We start from the raw sequence: 26374 nt of genomic DNA, 5'->3' as shown, positions 1-26374 counted from the left end.
AACCTCTACTTCACCATTTTCACTAATGGAGCCTTTAAGGAATCCCTTGCAGTTGTACTTCTGAAAATGACAGCTTTCACTACAGTAGAGGTGGCCAAGCTTACTCCAGATACACACAGTACAACAGGTCTTTATAGATCACACATTAAGGAGGAATCTCTAAACACTCTGACCACGTAAGTGATTTCTTCAATAAATTCTTTAGAGGGTGCTTGAAATTAACATACATATTGAATCATTTAACTTACTAAATTGATCAAAACTCACACCTTCCAAGTCTTAAAAATTGATTTTAATGGTAAACAGATCTTAAATGGTAAGACTTGATGGACTGGGCACCTCCATGATTAGAAACACCTTAAATATAGTGTCTGGAAACACTATAGTTTAAACCAGAAAAAAATTAGGAATAATAGGTTTATTCCATGCTGAAAAGTGAAGAGAGAAAAACACGTTTCGGCTGTGAAGCCCTGAAGAAAGCTTCAAAGCTGAAACGTTTTTTTCTGTTTTCAGCATGGAATTAACCCAGAACTTGTTCCTTTGCAGACTACGCATCTTGAAGCAGCTATCCACCTGAAAAACATATTTAGCACACCACAGTATCTAGATTGTGGAACAAAGTTATTGCAAACATTTCCAAAGCATTTTTTTCCTTTTATCAGACTAAAAGATAATGCATAACATCACAAAGTGCAAGTCATTTTTATGACTTGTTTCTGAAAGAAAAACAAAGCAACCTTTTCACAATTTCTTCATGTGCAGTAGCCATTTATTGATGATCTAGCCACTGCTGTTGTATAACATGTACTGCATGCTTTGTTTCTGTGCTGTTTCAGTCACTATGTTGAAGTGATTTCCAACACCTTTATTGTGAACAGGGGAAAAGCTGAACCGTTAACTTAATCACACATGAGCACAATTAGAAAAAAAATCCTAATGGCAAGACCTTTTTATATAATGCAAATACGCTTCACACAAAAACATAGAAATGTCTACAAATAACATCATTTCAATTTTATAAAACAGTACATACAAGTGTCAACACTCTGTCGAGTCAGAAATAAAAGGATTCTTTTATTTGCTGACGTAATAAAAAAAGGTTTGTGGAAGGGCCGTAGTACACATACACGCGAAACAGCTCCTCTTGGCGTCTTGTATTGTTTCATCAAAAGTGTCATCGGCATGGATACCGAAAAATTAGAATACAATGAGATTTACATCCTTCTCAGCAATGCACTGGTGGCTACTGATTTCTTTCAGTTGTCCACGATTTAAACTACCAAGTTCTTGAAGTATGCAGATACCTTTACGTGAGGCGTGGAGTGGAGGAGTTCATTAGCTTGGCAATGTGGAGAAGACAGAAAGACGGCCCTTTCAGAATACCACTGAGAACTGGAGACCTAATGCAGCTTTCGAGAAGAAGCAGAACTGCACACAGGAAGCAAAAAACGCAAGGTCTGACTGGAACATGGAAGAAGCAGAAGAATTGGCTAAGAATTTGATGCAAAAGTATTGTATGAGGGTAAAAAGGTAAAAAAAATACATAGTGAAAATGTACAAGTCTAATTGCATTTACGTGCACTACAGTGCAAGCATTTTCATCCTGCTGATGTCTCCTTTATTCATCAGAAAATTAAAAGCCAAACATCCTCTGTATCACAACACGGGAGACAATATTACACAATTTCTTTTATATATAATTGAGTTACCAAAAAAAACATTGGCATTCCCAGAATGACTGCACCGTAAAAAAATGATCCATTTATTTTAGCTGTGACTTTAAAACCCAGAAAAGCTTTTCTTTTTTCCCCTGCAACAACAGGGGTGTAAATGAGCATGTTAAATTAAGAGAATTTATTTCCTGAGCAAAGTGAACAGGCATGAGGATTTTAAACAAAGGCAAAGGTTTACTGAGGTGTATACTGTTCATATCAAGCAAAGACACACAATTACTCTTACCAAAAAGTAGGGAATTATACACACTATATTATGGGCTTAAGGATACTTTAGGATTCTGTTTCCTCTTACTTGAATGTTTAATATCTTCCCAGGGACCTCTCATTGTAATATATTCAAAAATAAAAATAAAACCTTGTGCACTATCATTGTTACATGTCTCTAACATGGCTGTGATTAGTTCTGAAAGACTTCATACTGGCTTCCTACCCTTTTGGTTCAGTTTTTAAAACAAGTAAAAGATGTAGGCATAAAGGAATAAATATTTCATCCCCCAACCCATTAGCTGAAATTGCCAAAAAACGCAACTAAGAAAACTCATCATCTTTACATAGTAAACAAAATGCAATGATATATTTTACATATTTGTTTGACCCCTGCAAATGCTTTATTTTTTCAGACTTGACAAAATCTTGCGCCAGGAGCATAGCCTTCTTTTTCGGGAATGCCACTCTCTTCATTGTTCCCATCACTCCATTTCAGAAGATGGCGAGAAGGGAGGAAGTGACCTCATGCCACACAGAGGAAGACGTCACTGTTCCAAGGTCACGACCTCCACTGCTTGTCCGTCCAGAGTCACACTGTTATCTATCCTGGTGGTGACGGGCGCCATGGCAACCTGCACGGGCCTGTTACCCTGCGCGAGGCTGGTGACCACTGTCTGGTACATACTGACGGGTATCTGGACCAGGCCTGAGACAGGGGAGAAAGGAAGAGTGTTTACCATGGGGTAGTGCAGGACGTCGCAAGATACAAGTATGTTATGATCCTACAGATTTACACAGTTTCATTTTTTAATGAATGCTATGTAGGTAGAAAGGTCATTACGACTTAGCAGGCCATCTTATTTGCGTCTTCGCATGCAGATTGATTTTGATTCTTAAGATCTCTCAGAAAACATAAAATGACACAGCGAATGCCAGTCTTTTTGTTTTTAGATTTCGTCTTTGAAAAAAGGAGCCTGCCGAAGAGGATATTCTTGACAAGTTGCAGATGTTCGCTCCCACTTGCCTGTCCTATATACTGAACACCACTGCTATCACTGCAGGTCTCGCTGTGAAATCTCACAACAACAATGCTTTAGATCTTACTATTGTAATGTTCTACACTTAACATTGAACTGTAAAGGTGTCATCACATATCACGTTTAAAATGGAGTGCTTTGCAGAAATAAAAGCATTGTTTAGGAGTGAGGAGGTGCTTTAGTGAAGTTGCCAGTGGTGCTTTTCAACAGGTGTGCCTTGAAACCCTCTTGAAGCTCAGCACAATTCAGAGCACCTTCCTCTTACACAATTAGGAACATGGAGTCAGTTTGGCCTTTTTACTGTTGCAACTACACCAGCTGAAGAGAATATACAGACACCTACCTTTGGCTTAAGTCTATTTTTATTGTTGGAAAAAAATATTGAATAATTTATTTAAAACATATACCAAACATACACAAAAGAAGAACCTACACAAGGAGTGGCAGTTCACACAGAAACAAAGGAAAAGGAAGGCTACGTAAATGGTTTTTGAGATTACATTTTAGTACTGGCCAAATGTAAGAAGTTGTCATTCCTGTCATGAGAACAGTTTCTGCAAATTAATTTCAACCTAAAGGAATCAAAAAGCGTGTCAGTTTCCCCTCAGACTTGTTGTCCAACTTGAAGACTGATAGTAATTGTAGAGTACTCAATGGGAAGGAATAGGGCCCGCAACTCACCTCTAAACATCAAAAAGGCTTTTTTCTACAGCAGAGGTGCAGTATATGTAGCTAAAAGTCTAAAAGAGAATCAAGGGAAACTTGAATGTCTGCATGTTAACTCTTCAAGATTAGAAGACAACTAAAATACTGGCTGATGTAACAGTCTTGCGATCCCTGGTCACATCAACAGCATGCCATGTTCTCTAGCAAAATCATGCAGGGCTCAGGAAAAGCTGAAGTACGTGAAACATGAAGAAGACGATACACAGTAGAACGCTGACAGACTGGTTGGGCTGGCTTTGACTGTCCTAACTAGGCACCGGGTTTGGTGGAGCAGACACTCAACTGGAAGCCCTAGAGGCAGCTTCTTGGGGAATGTCCTCTGGTGTGCATGGAAAGCGTGGAGCAAGCACATCATTGCTGGCAGGCTGTGGCGGCGCCTGCAGTGTGGAACAATGGGGAGACTGAGACGCCGCGGAGCCCTCCCAGCTGTGGATTACTGCAGTCACATGAGCGGGGTCACAGCCATGCAAGCTGTTCAAGGCAGGGGGGAGGCCAGGGCAAGATTTCGGCACGTGGGGAAACTTCTGCAGTGGACCAGGGCAGGACGCTACACAGAAGGGAGCAGTGGTGGTAAAATGGGCCAATATATGGAAATATTTAGGAGTGTGTACACAAAATAAAGAAAAGTCACGCTTTCTTTTAAAATATAAGCAAGCTGATGAAGGCGTCAGCTTTTATGTGCCTCCGTGAATTCATACTCGTTGAAACTGTCAAACACCAATGATTTTTTGTAGACTATGCTTTTGCAGCAATTCAGTATCTACATTTTTTGTTATATATGAGCTCCCAGAAATAAAAGTCATGTCTAATTGTGCTGCATAGTGAGAAACTGACTTTAATGTTCACCAGTTAGACAAGGTGGTAAAGGATCCAAAAAGTAAACCAATTAACTCTAATGTAAGCAATATTTTCAGCCACTAGCAATTGAAAAAGAAAAAGGTGCATTAAGAGTCATGCATTTAAAAATCACCCTGCTGTAAAAGAATAACGCAAAACCTTCAATGGGTTTCTTTTACCCAAGGAAGAAACGGGTGCAAGGAAGGATACACCCTGGATAGGACACCACTCCATCATAGGTCAGAGAAAAAAACAGACATGCACACACTTTCACCAGGGCTAGTTATCTTAGAAGCCACTTAGAACCTACCAATATGTCTTTGGACTGTGAAGCTGAGGAGGACATACAAACTCCACAGAGATAACACCCCAGGTCAGGAACTGAACCTGGAGCCCTAGAGCCCTAGAGCCGCAAGGCGGCAAAGCTGACCACTGTGCATCTGTGCTGCCCCAACTGGTTTCTTTTAAAGATTAAACTTGTTTTTTAATTTACAAACAACCCCCAATCTTTCCACTGAAAAGATGCGTTGTCTGTCGATGTGCTCCTCAAGATTAATTTGAATATTAATTACGGAAGCGTGGTGACTGAAGTGCTAGTAATTCAGGTATGTTCTCAGCTTACTGCCCCCAAGGCTCAAATCCTTCCTTGGAAAGCAGCCACTGCTAATCACCAGGACAGTGTAATCAAAGCTGCTCTCAGAGGCACTGGCTCTATCTGCATACACAATAGCTACAAACAGCAACCTTTTAAGCATACCTTTCTCAGCCTGCTATTGGACACATAAAGACAAAAGGTAGGTAGAAAGCCAATAACTGAAAACCCACGCCTGTAAGGACAGGGTGAAGGAATATCAGTAAATGTTGATGGACGGTGCAAGTACTGAACTCTCCCTCAACTCGAAGATGAGAGTTCCCACAGGATGAGCTTACAAAGACAGTGACGCTCTCTGGACATGCAAGCTGGTTTATGGTCTGTGTAGGTTTTTCAACCACATACATTGTATTGATTCACCCATTTCATAGCTTTTCGAAGCAGGTCTTCCACACATGCTTTTACACTCAAACAAACCAAAGAGGTACGGGGGACTAAGACATTCCAGTAAACTTTACTACTATAGTCATCCAATAAGAGATATTTAGAAACTGAAATCATACTTTATCTGTAAGGATACTGAACACAAGGGTATAAATGCAAGATATTGCAGAGCATTTCTCAACGTAGAGATCAGACCTACTTTCTATGAGACCTGTCAGGAGGTCGGTCTGACTTATCAGACCTACCTTATCAAACCTGACCAAACAGACGCAGAGCTGACTTCGTAAGACAATGATTCCTTTCTCACCGAGTCACTCAAATACATTTTCCCCCATTCGTTCCCTTTGGGATTTAATTCCACAGACTCGCAGGTTGCTCAAATCAAATTCAATCAATTCACTTATTCACTCATAATTCATCCTATCATCTTTTGCCGAGACAAATACAAGCTAATCTGATTCTAGTGCCCCTGTGCAGTGTGTTAATCGGGCTAACTGGGTCAGCACAGTTATTATGACTGAGTTGCAGTGATCAGTTGAGCAGGGCCAGAGTGTTGCTAAAATGCAAACAGCCCTGAGAAGCAGCTGCACGATTGCAACAGGTCATTATCTTGACGTGGATGGTAGAGTGGTTGATTGGAGTACCAGCAAAATACATGTGCTTCAATCAGCAAGCCTCCTCTCTTCAAATGCCTCACTTCCACCATAGAGACACTATACTGATTAATTTGGGACAGTTGGTATTTACAGATTTTTGGTGGCAGCTTAAAAACCCTCTCCAGACCCTTAAGAGCCAAGTATGACTATCATTAATATTCACAACAATATCATCCCACCTGCAAAATACACCACTATAATTCTGTTCTTGCATTCTTTTTATGCAATAGCCGAAGTGTTGAACTTGCAATTGCTGTATTTTTCCACAGCCGCAGCAACAACAAAAACTCTAACATCAGTGATCAACACCTTACAGGATTCAGTGTAGCTGTATATTTCAATAAGTCTTAAGGTGTTTTTCAGTTAATATTTTCATATAATAATGGCCTGTTTTTCTCCTCCAGTGGCACACTTCTTCATCTTCATCTCTTCTCCATGGACAGAAGCCCTGGGCTCAGTTGACTGCATTCACTGAGGCAGAGTCTCAAAGGACAGTGAGTAGATCAGGGCTAAATAAACACCAACAGACTTGCATCTATCTGGAGCTTCAAACACAACCTAAAATGTCTCACCTGGGGCAAGGTATTTACACACAGTACAGGGAAAGGCATCTTTTCATGTTCCTCGCTTCTACATCTTCCATTTTATTCACAGAAATGCCTAACCACTTAACAGATCTAGTAGGTGGACCTGTTTCACAACTATGAGCCATACAACACTTCTCTTTCATCATGAAAAGCACAGAGCAACTGAAGATGGCTAAACTGTGAGGGAAATGTTTCAGTTAGACATGGTTACACATTATGGAAGTGGACATTGTCTCTCAGAAATAAGGTGTAAAGGTTATATGAAGTCTGTTTTTAAAAGGTTTAGAAGAGTGCACATATTGCACTAATGGTAGAAGGGATCTTGATGTCCACTTCTTTAAATGTAATGTTAATGCCCGTTAATCAGCTTTAATTTTTAAATATACCCTTCACTCCTGTCCATTCTCCTAATTCAGCACACGTGGTGTGCAGACGGGCTTCTGATTAAACCAGTACAGTATCAGCAGTGACAGCTGGCAGGGTGATTAGTCTATGGACTGATAATGGAGTGGATCAAAGCTCTTTAGGAGGGCTCCTGAGGGGCTACAGGCCTCACAGGGACTATCACAGGGGTAGGAGGGCCACTTCCAAACAACAGGATGTGAGGCAACAAAAGACAGGATGCGAGGGTGCATGGGCACTAGAAGCCTGGAGCAACTATTATTAAAACACATTTTTATACTGAGTGGGCACAGGGATGGATTTACTCGTGACTGTGACTGACAGAGCTCCACTGGATTTATACTTCTTCTATTTCTGTCTTAGGTTTCCCCACCGGTAGCAGGATTCTTCACTGCTTATCATAAATCCAAATACTCTCAGCTTTCATTTTTATTTCACTCTTGTTACAATGTCCTCCCTTGCTACAACCCTTTGTCTCCTGTATTGAATTTAACAGAAGGCAGTTCCTTGAAAAATACAATTATCTTCAGAACCAAGGATTTTGTAGCTCTGCTCCTGAATACAAAGCATTTTAGCTTTCTATTCCCTGGTTTACGGGTCCACTAAGAACCTCAGAGATTTAGTACACCAGGAATACAATATTCCAATACAATACAATATACTTGATGTATAATGTTAACTTAACAGAAAAAAATATTTTTAACACATTTTTGACATTTGCAAACCTTTAATAAATTAACACAAGTCTGATATGCTAAAAGTATTTCTGGTTTAGTACTTCTATTCGATTTCTTTTTTCATCTGTTTTGTATGTCATCTACACACCAGAGTTGAGATGTTCTGACCTCAAAACATACTTATTGACCAGAGGTCTTTGTTTTGCTTTAAGAAATCTTTTAGGGTGTTACTGGTCACTTGTCAGTATCTGAAAATGCCCATATAGAGGTATGCAATAATTTATTCCTTAATCTTTTTAAGATTTTCAAATTTCTTAAAAATGATCTGTTTAAAAGGGTACATGAACCATGAGATGTGAATATGTATGGAGCTATTAAACACCTAACATATATTTCATATCGAAAACATAAATAATTTAAATGAACAAAACAAACGTGTTGGGTGCAAATCCAAATCAACTAATTAACAGCTGGCAATAAAATGATGCAGAGATTTAGAAATGGTACTGCTACAAACAACTGTTTGCTCTGATGAACCTGACTGTTTCTGACCAGTGGCATGTTCTGACATTATTGCACGGTATTGAAGAATAAGAGTCAGATCTGTGTGCCCTTGTTTTGGCTACCGCAATACATGCTGGAAAGGGGTGTTACCACATCTTTAAAAGCCTCTGTGGATTAGAGCTACCATAGAAGGCAAGCTAGGTCACTGGAGCCCTGTGCAAATCTATAGGGTGCAAGCCATCTGTCACATCAGCACACAATGGATTACATTAGTTTCTGACAAGTTGACAAATTCTCTGGTACCTCTCCACCCCCAGCAATGTCCGGTCACATTAGAAAAATATTAAGATGAAATTTAAGAGAAGATCTCCTCTGGGCATTAGTAAAGGAGGCATACAGAAAAATTCTGCAGGACAGTCGTCTCTTATGATAAGGTCAAAAGTCTGAGCCTGAGCAAGAGGAATGCATGTCAATTAGTGGTACCTTGGCTGCCATCTTAGAGCAAAACAAAGGACAAAGTAAAACAAGATTAAGAGCTGTATATTTAAAGTCTCAGGACAACAGGAATAACCTCATTCCATCATCAGTGCTCTTAACATTTCTACTGGGTACATTGAAAGCTACAATTCTACTTGATTTTAGTGAAATATTGCTTTGCAAATGTTTTTGTTGCAACAGGGTTTCACATCCCCAGTTAGAGACATTACTCAGCACCTCGGCATCCAGACTCAGTAATTCTGTGCTCTTTTTCAAGCCCAGCTCTAAATAGTGATGCGCCCAGTGTCTGAAACTGCAGTCGAATTAGTAAGAAACAAGCTATAACAATGAAGGACTGAGACCATTTTTAATCTTCACAGCTTACAGAGAGTACTGATGTTCTGCTATTTGCTATATGCTATCTTAATACAATATTCAGGACCTATGTGATAAATTCTAATTCTAATTCAAAAGAGATTTAATGAAAGAGCCCATTTAGTCTTTAAATGAAATTTAACAGTGACCAGCTTCTACCTTACCCCTACACATCCTTAGGTCTAATTAGGTCTATAAAACAAGTCTTTATAGAGCCACCATCTGCCTCATTCTAGTTGTCCGAGAGTTTTTTCCAGGAAGCATAAATGGTGACCTGCAACTGTAGAATTCTAATATTAAGCCATAAAAATTAAGTTAGATAAAAAAGATAAAAAACACAGAAGTAAACAGGGCTGTGAATGGTTTAGTACATAAAGAGTTATTGCTTCATTCAGAAGCACAAAGTCTCAGCAATAATAATTAAGAAATCACTGTATCCTTCGAAGGGGGGATAATTTCACATGATATGTACTATATGACCTCATACTATATGACCTATCCCTGGACTAACCCCCTTTAATACTGATAAAGTTATTAAGAACCTAAAACAGGTTACTGAGCTGATCACAATAACAGAAAGGACTGAGGAACAGACCCCACAGCGTTTCCACTTCAGGAGGCTGGTTTTCTGGTCCTCCGGAGGAGCAAAGCTGCAAGCAGCAGCCTGTCCCAGAGAAACAGGAACATGCTGTGAGTGTGGGCCATTCCACCATGGCCCACACTCACGGATACGCAGGACCAGCAAGGCAAGGTGATGAATTCATTGCAACGCAGAAGAGAGGGACGTCGGCTGGGCCTTCCCGCCCCCCCACCAGCGGCCCCCTCCCTGCGAGAGCTGGGTGTAAACTGTGAAAGAGGGGGGTACCGTTAGCGTCCTGGACCCCCGCGAGTGCTCCCACGGCGGCGGCCGTCTCCCCCGCCAGGACGATCTGCCCTCCGCTCTGCAGCGTCGCCTCCGCTAGCGTCGCCACGGCGTGAGCTGCTGCCTCGCTGCAAAACACAGACATGGCTATACATTGAGGACCAGCGAGCAGGAAGGTAGATCTCCCTGCATGTCAACAAGAGCGGGGCGGCTGCTTTCGCACCCCTCTTGTCTCCTGCCCACACAGCAGACGTGCTCAAGCAAAGGCAGGGGGAAGACCCAGTTTGTTGTTCAGGTTGGGATGAACCACATCGGTATAAAGAGCAGTCTTTTCACACGAAACTGATTCAAAGGATCTGAGGAGCAGGACCAAGCGAGTGGCTTTCCCAGGGATCCTGTGTGCACCACTGAAATGTGTGACCATGAGCACCTGAAACACAACACATGGCTGAGGACATGGTGTGCTAAAGGAGGTTTCAGCTTTCTGTGGAAACCCTCCCATGATAGGGGTTCCCGTACTGGCATCATGCATTACTTCTGAATGAGACGGGCACCAGCTGGCCCTAGGCAAGGATCCACTTGAAACACATCAGCCTCGTCCTAGAGACTATCAAAAGCAACAAGTGGAGCAGGAGAAAGATTTTAACCCCAATTTAGGTATGGTCATGTCAAGCAGAGTTTATTACCTTTCTGGATTAGGTAACAACACTAAAGTTTACATCACTAATTTAAGAAGTGATTAGAGATCTTTAATGTCAGTTTGAAAAGAGGTCAAAACAAGCATAACAAAATTAAACATCTCAAAGCTAGACCTGAGATTACCAGCCATTACTGTGGCTGGTATAATACTGGCACCTTTAACTGCCAGTGAGCTTGTCTCCTGGCCATCGAACTCCAGGATTACAGATAATCCAGTGCTCCCACTTATTTTTAGGTCTATGTTGCTTGCAACAATGTATTTTTATCTAGATGAAGTCATTATGAAAGTCAGGCCTCTTATCACTTTTAAAAATCTAATGAGTGACTCCATACTGTATGAAAGACACAGAATCAGAAGACTGACAATCTGGGCTAGCCCTTCCCCACGCCACTGTAGGTCTGCTGCTAAACAGCACGTCTGCCACACACAGGGAGGGAGCAGGGGACAGATACCAAAGCAGTCAGTGATTCAATGGCACTTAATTCTGTTAAGTTTACGATTGGAATACAATGCCTGCCCCAGAGCAACAGGTAACAAGATCCCATATCTAGCTCCTTTGCAAATTACAGTAGCAAATAAAATAGGAGACTGAACTGAATGATGCTTGTGAGACAGATTAATTCTTCCTACAAGACAAAATGCCCTCAAGCCTTAATGTCTCAACATGAACAGTACGGATCTTTTGAACACAGGCAATAGTGCATTACAGAATGTGCCATCTGAGAATCTTTAGCCTATCATAATTCACCCAAATAACAGAAACGCCAGCCATCTCATTTTCTCAGAGGTGTCCCAGTGACTTTAATAAGTGCTAACACAATCAGAAACAGTGTACAGAAGGGCATTTCCTCAGACTTTTTGAGTGCAGTATCTTGTTTCATTCCTTTCTGAGTCCACTTACAGGAATGCGTCTGATTTAATTTGGTGACCCCAGTGTTAGAAAATACACGAGCCCTCTGGCTCAAGCTATAGTCTTCGAAACATCAGAGTTGACTCTGCCATCATCTAGCTTATAGTCACTTATCTCAGATGGCTGCGCTGACCTTTACTGGAAGGAAACAGCCTCTGTAAAATCCCAGATGCACAAACCACATCAGCAGACAGGCATATTATTACAGCTGATGATGTAGATCAATGTCATAGTACCCTCTCAGTGCTCAGTCCTGTCTCTGTCGCGTGATCTACCACTATGTACCTCCCCTGTGTGGAAGCTTTGCTGCACAGTCACAAACTTATACGCATAAAATACGAGACTCAGTAGTTAAAACTATTTAAAAAAAATCTCTACTAGACAGAACCACCAGAATGACTAAAACCGTCTGTCTATGGGAAGGCCACTTACATAACACGTCCCTCTATGCAGACAGGGAATCCTACGGCATTTAGCAGGTGTAACAGCTGTGCTATTCTCGCCTGACACAAAAATGTCAAGCTTTGACCAGCAACAGCTTTGATGATTGACAAATCGATGAAAGAATACTGACATCTAGTGGAAACAAAACCCCTCATTGCAATTTCATATTTGTGCTTAAATGAGCATATTCTATTACTTACTGATTTTTATCACATTCTTCACATGCTGTATTCTATGTGTTCTTGGGGATACTAGAACTCTAATTCTATACCTCTGTCATCATTCATGAAGTACTTTTTGCCATGATGGAAGCTGGCAGTCTACCCAATCACAGGAGACCACAGCTTCCTGTTTATCTTCACTGTCCTGCTCACAGGAAGGAGAAACTCCCTAGTTAAACAAACCTCTACCCGGCTAGCAACTTTCTCATCCCTCTTGTCATTTGGAGAGCAGGAAAAAGTGCCACTTGTTTGCTAAGCGAACAGGTAAACTCCTGGGCAATGCTATTTCATTTTGTTGAAAGAGCACCAATCCAAGCACCTGGGAAGTTAATGAATGCTTCTGTGTGACCTTCCGTATGAGAACATCCTTTAATCTTCATGTTCTGTATGCTCATATTTACTTTTCATAAAAATAATTTGACTGAAAATCTACAATACTAGCAACACACTAAAAGGACGGCAGACAATGTGTGTCAAGTGGTTAGCTTGCTGACACTACAGTTGGATCAGGAGCCTCATAGACACACAGGGTTAGGTTTGATTGCTTTGTTCCTTGTACATCCATAACTGGCCATATAGCTACAGAAAACTAGAACCAAATGAACAGGACGGAATAAATAACCTCCTGTTTGTGGCTGCTCTGATATTCTATTTTATCAATAGTCCTTTACAGAAGCACAGAAAAAAAATATTTTAAGAACAACAATAATCATATATCCTAAATACAAAATTTAATTGGAGACAGAAGATTGAAGACATTCAGTGAATTCCCCTGTGTGCGTTAGTAGCCTCAGAAAGAAGAACAGCCTCAACATTCTTCACAAAAGCTAGCACTCACAGTGTACAAATGAACTCTAAACAAGGGGAAGAATCTAAAATACATTAAGTCTATAAAACACAACAGATGAAGACTAAACCAAGAAAATCAATTTGGTCTAACTGATAAAACCGAGATCCTGACTCTTTGTGGTCATTAAAAATGTTAACACCTGTGTGCTACTCTTGAAAGCACCATTCGAAAAGAGTAGGCATGTTAACCCCAGTGTCTTGGCCACATTTCTCCCCCTGGCCTTTAACAATTGTGGCCTGCTAATAATCCCCATCTATGAATTGGCTTCATCACTCAGTTCTCCTGCCCACTGATAGTTGATGAGTAGTGAGAGTTCTGGCGCACTTTGGCTGCTATTGCATCATCCAGGTGGGGCCACACATTGGTGGTGGAGGGGAGTCCCTATTACCTGTAAAGTGCTTTGACTGGACTGTCTGGAAAAGCTGTATATAATATGTGTAAGGAATTATTAATTATTAAATTTTTATTTAAACAAAAGCAGAGACTCAAAGCTCACAAAATTAAAGTGAGCAAACAAGAGAACAGTCTACACAAAAAATACAGCTACTGTTCTCAATTAATAAATCCCCCCAGCTCCAGCAGCTCGAAATGAAACAGGGTGCTGTGCACAGCTGCAGGTGAAGCTGATAACAAGCTCTCCTGGGAAGACAGTGTTCCAGTGCTGTCGTGTGAAGCATTTCAGCTCCGGGACCGAGTGTGAACTGTTATGGAAACTGTGCTGACTGAAGCATAAGCACCTGTGGCATCAATTTGTTTGAGCACGTCATCCACTGTTACCTAGAACAGTCAGTACCCGACCCACCTCCAAAACATTGCTGTCTGAGACACCAGCTGCCTGTATCCCAACATGCTTTTCTTTTAGCCAACAATCTGCATTTCTCAAAATCCCAGTACAGTCTAGACTTACCTTAACACACAGGTGTTAATGTGCATTGTTTGCGCACAAAAGCAGCACTAGCTGACAAGACTACATTTTAAGGTAAAGCAAAAGGTAACTCTCCATTCACCACACCACTGACCTAAGTTGTCTTTAGTTAGAGGACTGGATCAAGTTAGAACTCTATTCTTGAGCGATTCTAATCGACTGTAGGATTCCTGGATATAATTTCAAATTAATACATAAAGCACAGAATAGACACACTTGACAAAAAAAAAGAAAGAAAATCAGTCAGAAAAAAATCCCCAGAATGCAACAGTGCTGCATGCTTAAAGGAGTTAATCCTCTCCACTACAATAAAGGAGTAATGGCAGTTCTCTTCATAAGAGGAAATAATGTTCTTAATCAGATCCACAATGAGGTTTGAGGGGTTTTCTGATTATGTCAAGAATGACAAGCTGCTACTTGCAGTCTCGGGTCTAATTTAGTAAGTAAGGAACCAAATTTGTTTTGTCTTTAAAATGTTGGCCAAGCTGATTTCAAGCCCCGCTGTGGATCTCCTCACAGCAGGCCCTCTCCCCTGAGTGGGCCTCTCCTCCCTGCTGTGTACCTGTTCAGCGCCATGGTAACTGTTGCTCCCTGCTGCATCTCCTGAGAAGCCGCCACTGCTGCCTCAGCTAACGAGGCCACCGCTTGTGTTGCCTCCGAGGCCTGAGTTGTCTGAATCGTCATTTCTCCTCCTTGGAGCGTTGCCCAGTTCTGTTCTACCTGCACAGCAGCAGCAGCAAAAAATATTAGTAAATAGATAAAACACACTTGTCTTAAAATCAACCTCGTTCTGCAATGGAATAAGTACTTCCATCTGGTTGGAAAGGATGCAAATATCATATTAAAAAATGATTTCAATAACAGCAGAAAATAACTCTTAAAGACCAAATGCAAATATAATATTATTCACAAAAGCTCTCCTTTTAGACACTCTATCAACACTGCTTTCAATATACAGAAGTAAAAATATGGAATATTCTGTGGTAATGTTTCCCTCCATTTTGTTTATTTAAGCCAGAAACCAGTTGTGTTTTAGTTAAATGTGTTTTGTGTTGTTAATATGATAAAACACTATGAAAAAAGCTAAGCTTAAGAACAAGCACATACCAAGCTTTTAACTTTGAGACTTGAAACTGGAGCAGTTCAACACCATCTTGAAATGTTGTATTTACGTATCATTTTGTTTTTTCATTGTGCAACTTGTGAGCTTTTGTTGAATGCTTGAGTGCCTCACCTCTCCATCGGTGACCGTGGAATAGTTCACCTGAGCCACAGTGACAGTAGTGGGCAGCTCTGAAGCGTCTGCAAGTGTAGCTACTGTGGCACCTGTGCCAACCTGTGAGTACAGTGAGAGGAGCAGACAGAGACTAAAATAAACCTCTGCATGGAAGGTATTTAAAACACATCTGCATCAGCCCAACCAAATACGTGCGTTCCATTTTTAATATATTACAGCATCTTTATTTGGATTACTGTAGTAATTTAAATAACGGCAACTTGTACCATTTGAAGATCAAAGGTTGTATTACAGATGAGCGTTTTCCAGGGCAGAACAGACCTACAAAAGGCCATTATGAATCGATGCTGCTGTGAAAGACGAACCCCCCCCCCACCACACACACACACACAAATAAGAAACAGCTGCAGGGTTTCAAAAACAATGCAATGCTTCGCCATATTTAACTGCACACAAACCAAATGAAACAGCCAATAAAAAAAGAAAGAAGTGGTCGTCCCACAGGGCTCATTTGCCCTCTTTCATCTCTCAATTTTACTTTAATATTAAAAGAAACAATCTCTGTCTGCAGTTTATCACCAAGCCTGAAAGGTTTTTAATCCTACCAAAATTCTTCAATTGTTTTCAACTCGGCTCCACACAGAGACAGACCTGGTGTTTGAAGTTGCCTTTGAACCAGTACGAAATCAGTCTCATTACTAATGCTCATATCTTACACTAAATGCTCAGCAATTTCTTATTGAACACCTGTGAATAGCTCATATTTCCCACAGGTTTGTTTTCTTTTTAATTAATCCTCCTTTAATACCATGATGCAGTTAGATCTCTCAGTTGTTTCTTTGTTAATGTGCCTAGTTGGTGGAGTATATTACCGGTATAAATGCTGAAAGTGCACATTTTTACTGGATTTGGATCATTGTTTTGTTTTAACTGTGTCCGTGTCACCTTTGACTAATATCATTCATTTTACTCCCAGGGAAGGCGTGACTTCAAAACACCACATCTGAAAACAGCAACAGCACCCAGAGACCCGGCAGGATAAATGTGATAAATCCCTGCCTCCATTTCTCCAAAGCTCTGACGGAGCTGACCTCAGAGGACCTGAGGCCCTCCTAGATACTCACTTGTATGAGGGAGACGGTGCCGTCAGGGTTGCTGATTGTCTGCACTACTGTCTGCGAGGGGACGAGGTGGGCAATGCTGTGGGTGGCTGCCGTGGCAACGTGCGTCTGTGGGGCCTGCTGGTCCTCGAAGGCGTACAAGAGGTCCTCCCGGCCATGCTGCTTGTAACAGTTCTTCACTATGGTCCGTAGGGCCTGTGTCCATGACACCTTCACACAGCAACAGCAAGAACACAGCATTACTCTCGCATTCTGAGTCGTGGCAAGGGCAGTTTAGACAGGAAGGAGCCATTGCTGCGAGGCTGGACGTACTGGACAATTCATTAATATAACAGGGCTCGGGAAAAAAAGAAACATCCATTTTATTGTTAAAAGGAACATTCTAAATAAGGGAAAATATATACCAAAACCAGCATTTAACAAAAACACCAACCCCCTTGAGGGTTGAAAGCCATTTCAGCAGGCTGACACTGCCCTCCTGCCCCAACACCGTCTCGGCCCCCCTCACCCTCTGCTTCTGCTCCTCCGTTCGGACGTCGCTGCGGACGTTGGCCCAGGGGATGTCGTCCGGCCACCAGATGGGCTTGCAGCTCTCCTTGCCCCAGCCGGGCTTGCCCCTGCCCGTGGAGTACTTCAGCATCTCGGGGATAAAGGCCCGCAGCTGGGCCTAAAGGAGCAAGACAACCACACAGGCTACCCCACTGTAACACACTCATTTCCCACCAGCACAGGTCACACTCATGGGGCCTAGAATTCAATAGCATCTTATTCAACATTAAAAGCATCTGCAGTGCATCTTTAGTGATGAAAGGAAGTTATCAATTTTTAATTGCAGGAGTCCATATTGAAGACTATAAATAAACACCCTATTAGAGTGCTTAGAGTTTGATTTCAGGAAAATCTTTCCTATTCTCATATAGGCTTTTCAGTATATTGAGTGTCATGGTATGATCTAGAAATTGCCATTGTAACTGTCAAGCCAATGTTTGTATTTTGGAACTGGTTAACAGTGTTTGCCCTGTTTATTTTCAAGGGCAAGAGGTCTCTAAAGGAGCACGGCACTGCTTTACTTCACACAGAATATTAAAGGAATTTCTCAAATAAATTCTCAAGGCCACCATGTTAACCTGAGCTTGGATTCTAATTAATAAGAGAGCCCACTAAAAACCTGCTTTAACTCTCAGGACAACAGGACAATATCATGCCCAGAGCACCTCTGACATCTCAGGACATTCAGGACATTCAGAGGATAATTAAGCAATGACAATAGATTAGCAAATCTCTTAATCCATCAGATTAGCCATCAAACCCCTTTCTTTTCAGGCCTAAATATCTTGTCAAAAACTGTTATAGTCCATCTGCCCCACTTTGAATGAACACTATTCTATCTCTCAGCATAATTTCTGTCACTTAATGTCACTAACTGAGCCAGTATTCGCTTGGGTAAAAACATTTGTCTGCTGCACTTCAATGCTAAACTTAATATTTCGTTTTGTTCATTATATATTACTTGGGTACATGAAAACCCCTGAGTGAAATGCTCAAGCAAAGTGAATACTGCCATACTTCACTCTGGACCTGCTATAATTCTAACCTTAGGAGTTGAAAACCAGATTATAATGAGACATTCAAAACTGGTTTTCATACCACTCAGGTAAAGTGAACCACCATGAACAAACTGACTTAATTCTTAAGATGAGCTGAAATTTCAAAGACCTACACAGACCTAACTCTCAGTAAAACCAGGGAACAATTACTATTCACAAGATTGATTGCTTGACTTAACTCAACTACAGAAATGAAGAGAAGAACTAAAATCAAGAGGAACACTTAAAGAAATATGAAGGGATATTAAGAAATTCCTAACATTTGTTTATTATGGAAACAGTCTTTGTTGGTTACAAATGCCTTCAATTTTATTTTGGACATGATGCTTTTCTCTACGCAGTTATCATTCACATCATCTGCATAATTATTACATATCCAATTTCTCTACTGTTTCTACAAAAAGAAGCTGTGATGTCGTATGTCACACTGCAGTGTCCTATAGACAAGGATAAAGCAACGCAATGAAAATTGATTGACGCAACCTTACTTGCTACATACTGGGCTTACTGTATGGGGAGAGACTTCAAGCCAAACTAGTTTAACCGGTTCCTCTCTGTGCAAGCAGCCTGGTGCCCCTTTTGCAGAAATGCTGTTATTGCTGTCAGTAGCAATAGGGTTAAGCCTTGTCCTTACTGTCCCTGATAATTCGCAAGCCTGATCGGCATTAGATTGCACACCGAAGCACTGCAGCGTCTGCTGCCTGACATCACAGGCTAAATTTGGCTCCAGAGAAACCAATCGCCTGCCATTAGCCCAGTGCTTGTATGCAAGCCCTGCGCCACACAAATGATTTCATCCGTCTGGGCAGGTACAGAAGAAAATCAAGGGTAATGTTTGTATTTAAAAAAACTCAGGAGTGCTGAATAAGAATCCTTTGGTCATTTTCAAAAGCCTGTTAAAAATATCTTGAGTTCCAGTACTAAAAAAACACCCCAACATTTTCAGTCTTTTAGTTGAATTAAGTACTATGATACATTTCAGAAAAGGAACCTGCTAGAGGTTTGAAAATGGACCACAGATTTAAAAATATAAACCACATAACCGTGAAATTGACTGATAACAGAAAACACAATGCACCCGTAGAACTGGAGCTTTCTATTAATGGCTGCAATAATAAAGTGATGTACAACAATGCAAGTACAATAGAACACTACTCCACTGCCAAAGCAAATTCAAAGGCAAAGTTGTTGGCACCGGAAACTGACCTATGCTGTACTAAACATGAGCTATACAGTAAAAGGACCTGGGAAAATACAGATTTCAACTATTCAGATATTTCACATTATTTACTTAAATTTCTAAATGATCTGAAATGAAGTGGATTTTGTTTAAATATGAAATAATGCTTAAAAATCCTAATTCTGTGGATACGTTTATACAGAATAACTTTAAATTGTTTACAATACTTCTATATATGAAATCATTTATATGATTTTCACCAACAACTCCTTCAGTCAGCCCTGACATACTCAATCGGAGTGCAGGTTGTATCTCGGCAACAACACAACAAAGCAGAGTTTCAGAGAGGAGCAAGATTCTACAATGCAAGGTTTCCTGTACCTGAAGTGCTGCAGCTCAGCCAAACTGACTAACATAAGAAAAGTTATAAATGAGAGGAGGCTACTCAGCCCATCTAGGCTGTTTGGTGCTAGTAGCTCACTGATCTCAGGATCTCATCCAGCTGTTTCTTAAAAGATGCAGGGCTGTAATTTTCACTTGCCCTCTGGTTCAAGATCCACTGTGTTCACTCTGATGATGTCAACAGGATCAACTTTGTCAATGCCTTTCAGGATTTTGAATAATTGTCCTTAATTATGATAAAATACTGTCTTCTTTGCTCAAGACCATCAAGGTTCAGTACTTTTAGCCTGTCAGTCTAGTACAATGTTACAATTGGTCTGAGAATGTAGTCACTCCTCTCTAGCCTGATTGCAGAACAGTAATATCTGTTATGGGGTGACCAAGACTATACACAGCGTTATAATTTTAACACTTTCACTTGATATTTTATACACTTTTAACTGCATACCCTAACATTCTGATTGTTTTATTATATGTCCACACTGTCAAGAAGATTAAAATATTGCGTCAACAGACATACCTGTTTTGAAGATAGTTTCTACCAGTTCAGTATTTTCCATCTTACACTTATAATTTATGTTTCAGCAGCCTGCATGTAACATTCTGTATTTGTCTACATTAAATCTCATCTGCCGGGTGTTTGCCCTGTCTTTGTCTGATTTTTTGTCTGAGTCTTGTCGTAATACAAACTTTAATTCTTAAAATACAGTCAATAGCCTCTCAAGGTAATCTTTTATGTGAAAGTTTATAATTTCTCAAAAGTCTTCTGAAAAGCTAAATATATGATGTTAAATGCAAGTTAGTTAAGCAAGACCAGCCTTTTCTAAATCCATGTTAATTGATTAGCTTTCAGTTGAGTTCCATTTATCAATTCTATAACCTTACATGTAACAGAACACTTATTTGTCTTTAATAGCTTGGTACGGATCAGTCACTTTGGTACGGATTCTGTTACAATAGCACTTTTGGATTCTGTGTATGACCTCTGTTTTGAGTAAGAAATTAAAATGTTTCTGTAAATAGCCAAGGATAACGTCCTGTTTTATTTAGTATAACTGAAGACCCTGTTGACTCATTTTAAATACTGTAAATAGTCCATTTTTATCTTGTGTGCAAGATAATACATTTATTTTCTCTCAGTGGATCCTGTTCATTTTCAGCTAATGCAAAGAGATTTTCATACATTTTTCCTTAATTGATTTGTTAAGTCACTTGGGCCTGTGCTTTTCTCAACATTGATTTACATACTCATGGGATCAATCAGTTCTACGCATCAAAGAGGAAATATAGTTAACGTCATTATTTCTCTTTAACAATGATACAATTTTCTTTAAATCTTCTAAAATATAATTTTAGAATTTTTAAATATCCTAAAATATATTTATGAATATTTTATCTTATTTAAAATGGATGTTTTTATGAACAGTAGCAGTTGAAGTGAGTTAAAATTAGGCACTATTTTCTTTTAAAAGAGATCAGTTATTTAAAAAATACAACTCACAAAAAATGACACTTATTGCACATTTTTGGTTTGTAGCACCCGCTATCGAAGAATGTATTTCTGAAACTATTTTAAACTTTAGTAACTATATTTTTCTCACTCATTGCCTAAAACAGCATTACTAAAAATTTTAAATTTAACAAAACAGATTACATTTAATATAAAGAATTTTCTCTCCCTGTTGGTTGTATTAGTATGGGTGTGATTTTTACCTCCACTGAATCAAAAACTCAACAGCTTTTAAGGTTTAGGCCTCAGTGCTCAAATGTCACTGCAAAAGTGGATGAGGCAACAACCAAATAACCTGGTGTGTTCAATCCTGCTGCCCTTCCGAATCTGCATCATGTCTAAGGCAGATGGCTTAATTATAGGAGTGACAAAATCAAGAGGTGCATTTCTGCTAGAGGCACTTGTTAAGAGACAGTCCCTCTCCCAATCCACCAGGGAGCCAATCAGTGGTGAGTGTGTTGGTGGCTGATGAGCTGAGGGGCCTCGCTAATTACCAGCACAAGGAGGCCTGAGCTTCGCTTGCCGCACTGAAGATCAGCCCACACCTCGTGGTATTGGTGAGCCTTCAGATACAGCAGGACAACTGCACTGAGCAACTCCTGGGGGCCTGCCACACACTCACCTCCACCTGAGAAGCTGTGAGAGTCGACCCGTCTCCCAGGGACCAGGACAATTAAAGGAAAGAGAGGGCGAGATATTTGTCCTCCTGTCAGCTAGTGAAAGAAAAACAACTGGCAGCTCTGAACCTCTCACACCAGTCTGAGGACACTCCTGCCTGAGCAGAATTCCTCATTGGCGGGCCAGTTACACCCCCTCAAACCCCCCCCCCCCCCCCCTCCCAGTTTACTGGGCTGCATCTCTGGAGAGTACGGTGAAAGAGAAGGAAGCTATCCTATTCTGATCCCGAACTGTGAGCCTTCCACTGCGTCAACACGGCTACCTCAAGTAAACAAGTCAGCCTCTGGGGGGAAACGGAACCCTGCGCTCAATGAACAAATCAACTGCCATGGACCATTCTTGACAATAGGTTTATGGTAATGTCAGAAAAACAGAGATATTTCCCTGATTATTGCAGTTGCAGCCTAGCTAACAAAATGCTGTACCCTGGCACTGTTTTAAAAAAAAACAACAATAGGGAGCATGATGATGCAATTACTGTTCCCGATACATTTTTCACATCAGCACAAGGGACTGCAGGGCTAAAAATGGCCTTTAACGTCAAGGTTCAGAGCAGTATTACCCATGAGGCCCTAGACAGTCTTAAAACTACTGCAAGTAAATGCACTATATGCACAAATTAAATTCATTAATTAAGAAATGCAGAAATAGCAGCAAGTCTTGAATTTTCCACCTTAAGCATTTTCACAGATCACGGAACCATGATGGACCAGTCAGAGGCTCGTCGCTACTAACTAAATAACATGATCACTCGGTTTGTTTACTGAGCTCTGAACCTCCTTCTCCATTCTCTGTCACTTCTACCAGCCCAAAATACAAACTGCTTCTTTGGACCCCCATACATCTTCCTCCACCTTATCAACCCAAAGGCCAACGTCTCAGAACTAATTCTCTCGTATCATCCTACTACCTGTCCTCTGGAATCTGGTCCCTTCTCTTCTGCTCCCCTGACCTACTCCCATTCATTTTCTCCATCCTCATTCATTCACCTTCGATAGGAAATGATTAAACCTCATCCTTACTATTTTCCCTTCCAAACACATAACTGAGGCCTGGCTGCCTCCTAAGAAACTGGCTGCTTGCTTGGAGAGTCAGCTAAAACCCTCTACTAACCATTCCACAACCACAGTGCTGAGTTTCCACTCTAACACAGCCTTACCTGTGTCATCTTGTCCACAGAGACAGGGATACCGTCGATGGTCAGGGGCGGCAGCTCGGAGCTCATTTCAGGCGGTGGGGGTGCGTGTTCTGCCAGAGCCGTCTCCAGGTCCTCTAGTATCATGCTCTTGTACTTCCTCACCTGAACGGCAAGGCATGAAGCAGATGAGCGAGGGGTTCTGGGTGAGGGGTCCTTCACAATGAAGAAGGTCTTTACAATATCTGATGATTCCCCCCACCACTTACACAGACTATACACACTCCTCAGGATTTCACAATACAACAAGACGCACAGAGGGCAACACAGTTATCTAAGAACAATGTCGTTATAGTTATTGCAGATTGGAGCAAAACATAACACAACACTTTTTGCTCCAGAGCAGAATTTGCCCATCGCTGTCTATGGAAGACTAGAGTAAAATATGCACAGTATTAACAAACATCGAAGTTCTTTTGTAAGAAGATTAGACCAAAGGGTCATTACACGTGCCTCATGTGACACTCTTGCCTGGGATGATGGGCTCTGGTGGAAAAACAGTATGAGGGGAACTTGATGTGACATGTCAAGAAGGATCTTCTTTCTATTCTCCCCCCATCCCCAGAAGAAAACAGCAGAGCAGTCTTTCCAGCCTGACTAGAATTTGTTCAGTCATACAACACTTGGATGAAATGGAAGACAAAAACTAAATGTCTGGAAAAAAATAATAACTGATGTAGCTTACTTTAAAAATGTAAATCATAATTGAAGGGAAAGAAACAGAGCTTCGGAAATAATATGCTTCACAGAAAAAAAAACACACTGTATAGGAAAAGAGTGAAACTAAAAAAGATTTTGTGTGCAGAAGCTGGCAACCCCAGTTATTCCCAATAGGAGTACCCGCTTGTCTCATACTCAGTGTGATACGCAGTGTAGCACTTACCACATTCTCCAGAGGAGCTGCCCCAAACACTTTGAACACAGCATTGGGCTTAGAGGGGGAGATGCACAATACAATTGCCTGCTGTCCAACTCTGGTGGTGTATTCATCTAAAGTAGCTCTCAGTTTCCTACAGCAATGCACAACAAATGATGTCACCTCTTAGCAAGCACATACATAACATTGCTTTTTTTACTTCCTAGCTTATCATATCATACTACAGCAAAAAAGACAAATAGGACAGCTAAGGGCTCCCCCTACTGGTGCCTAATAATATTATAACACATTCCTAGCACAGCAAGCTTTCTTGCTTTGACTGACATTCTGTTAAGTTGATAATTTCACTCTGTGTGGGGTACTACTCAGTCCTATTCTTCTGACAGTCTGCTATTCTAAGGACCAACATGGACAAGTGACACAGCAAGAGCGCGTTTCCGCAGCTGCCTAAATAACTAAATAAGTGTTCTCACGTAATTAGGGCTACATGCTGGTGGAAAAGCAGCCCACAAGAAAGGAAAATACAATGGTGATAATGTCTTTAGATACATATACAGTATATATTATTCAGCATGGCATACTTTACAGACATATACCATTTTGTGAGAAAGAAAACTGACCAAAAACAGGTAAAGAGATCTTTAGCAATTACCTCACCTGTCATGAAAGAAAAAAGGTTTACGTGAACAAAAAAACTTTACTCGGGAATTAATGAGCTCTCTGCTCTCAGTTCCCAGTGCACTCTGCAGCATTCAATATCCCACAGAAGTTGCGTCAGATTCCCAATTAGCCATTCCACTTGGCACCCGGAAGCAGAGTTTGAGGACTCACCTCAGCAGTCGTGTCTGCTGCCTCTTGCGAATCGAGGGGTTGGACTCAAATATATGCGGCCGTTTCCGTTTCTTCCCCGTCGCCACGGCAGCAGCTGCTGCCATCCCCACCGGACCTGAAACGAGAGCCCGGAGAGGGATGCAGAGACCGGCTTCAGAGTCCTGAAGCTCGAGCTCCCTTGGAAACCAGGGAAAACCGCAGGGATCTCCCACACAGTAGATGACATCAGGTTTCATCCGGGTTCACCAACTCCTGGTCTCCACTACTGAAGTGAAACAGTTGTGCTCTTCTTCACCCCAAGCCAAAGGCACAGAGGCACGTCACACACGTTAAACTGGGGTTAAACAGGTCTTTAGCTCTGAATTAGAGCTGGTTCCACAACTCCGGGTTTCAGGGAACTAAGTGTGCTTAGTATTCTGAAGCTACCTCGATCAGCTATAATGACAAGAAACTCTGAAAGCAAGCAACTGAAAATGACTGGCAAATGGAAAAAGTCTAAGATGGAGACCTGAAAGGAAACAGGATAAAACTACAATTGGACTGGATTCATTTAATAGTATTACGTTTAAGTATTCAACTAAACTGAAAACAATTAAGAGAATTGGTGGTTAGACTACAGTTATCAGCCTTAAAAATAGATATTTGTAGGATATAAACATGTGTCATTATTGCCAAATAGTCTTGTTATGCTGTATTATATTTATTAACTCATGACATTCTGGAGTAATAAACGATAACAAAGGTGTCCTGTAATCAACAGCAAGACCCAACAGGATTCATAGACTATATTTGCAACACCTTAGCTACATTAGTAACAGTTTAGGTCCTCTCATTTCTCACAGGCCCTTTGTCAAAAGAAACGTTTTTGAAAGAAATGCAAAATCTGAACCAGCTAAAAACCACTGTAAACTGTGATTAAATTTTAAAGAGGCCACTTATGTTGAAGCTTGTACACAGAAATAGTCGCCTCATTCTAAAAGATGTATTTGGTATTCAACTCTGGTTTTAAAATGGATTCAAAATAATGAAATTGCAGTGTAAAGTGTGGAGAGAACTTCCTTCATCTTAACTGTGACAAGACTGAAGTCATGCTTATTGGTACCCCCCATCAACTTCGCAAAGCCAGTCCTGTAACCCTGTCTGTAGATGGCTCTGTACTTGAGCTCCAATCAAAATTGAAAAACCTTGGGGTTATATTCGATTCTGGCTTAACATTCGACCCACATGTACTGCATACTGTCAAAACATCTTTTTTTCACCTTAGAAATATCGCAAGACTACGCCCTATGCTATCATTAACTGTGGCTGAAAAGCTGATCAACATATTTGTATTCTCTCGAATTGACTACTGCAATGCTCTGCTCCCTGGGGTATCTAAATCTACTCTGAACAAGCTGCAGTATGTCCAAAATTCAGCAGCCAGAATCCTGACCAGATCTAGTGCAAGTGTTCACATTACTCCTATCCTGGAGTCCTTGCACTGGCTTCCGGTCAAATTCCGCGTAGACTTTAAAATCCTCATGCTCACCTACAAGGCTTTACATGGCTTGGCACCTCAATACCTGTC

General features: G+C 40.9%; 1 protein-coding gene across 5 annotated transcripts in view; it reads right to left on the bottom strand.

Annotated features, from left to right (window-relative positions):
- Positions 1-279: 279 nt before the first annotated feature.
- nrf1 (nuclear respiratory factor 1) overlaps positions 280-26374 on the bottom strand; it is a 36243-nt gene continuing 10148 nt past the window's right edge. For 4 of the 5 annotated variants that reach the window (XM_088644924.1, XM_088644928.1, XM_088644927.1 and 1 more), the window contains 9 exons: positions 24808-24922; positions 23983-24109; positions 23064-23204; positions 17036-17194; positions 16531-16737; positions 15404-15514; positions 14732-14889; positions 10123-10247; positions 280-2649 (listed from right to left, as the gene is read on the bottom strand). In XM_088644924.1, the coding sequence (XP_088501050.1) occupies positions 2489-2649; positions 10123-10247; positions 14732-14889; positions 15404-15514; positions 16531-16737; positions 17036-17194; positions 23064-23204; positions 23983-24109; positions 24808-24922 (1304 nt within the window). In that variant the 3' untranslated portion in view covers positions 280-2488. The remainder of the gene's footprint in view (positions 2650-10122; positions 10248-14731; positions 14890-15403; positions 15515-16530; positions 16738-17035; positions 17195-23063; positions 23205-23982; positions 24110-24807; positions 24923-26374) is intronic. The other variant, XM_088644929.1, reaches the window with a different exon arrangement.

The sequence above is a fragment of the Lepisosteus platostomus genome, chromosome 9 (assembly GCF_059453375.1).
Source record: "Lepisosteus platostomus isolate fLepPlt1 chromosome 9, fLepPlt1.hap1, whole genome shotgun sequence".
NCBI lineage: Eukaryota > Metazoa > Chordata > Actinopteri > Semionotiformes > Lepisosteidae > Lepisosteus > Lepisosteus platostomus.
Note: the sequence above shows the minus strand (reverse complement) of the source record. Positions and strands in the feature narration are given on the sequence as shown.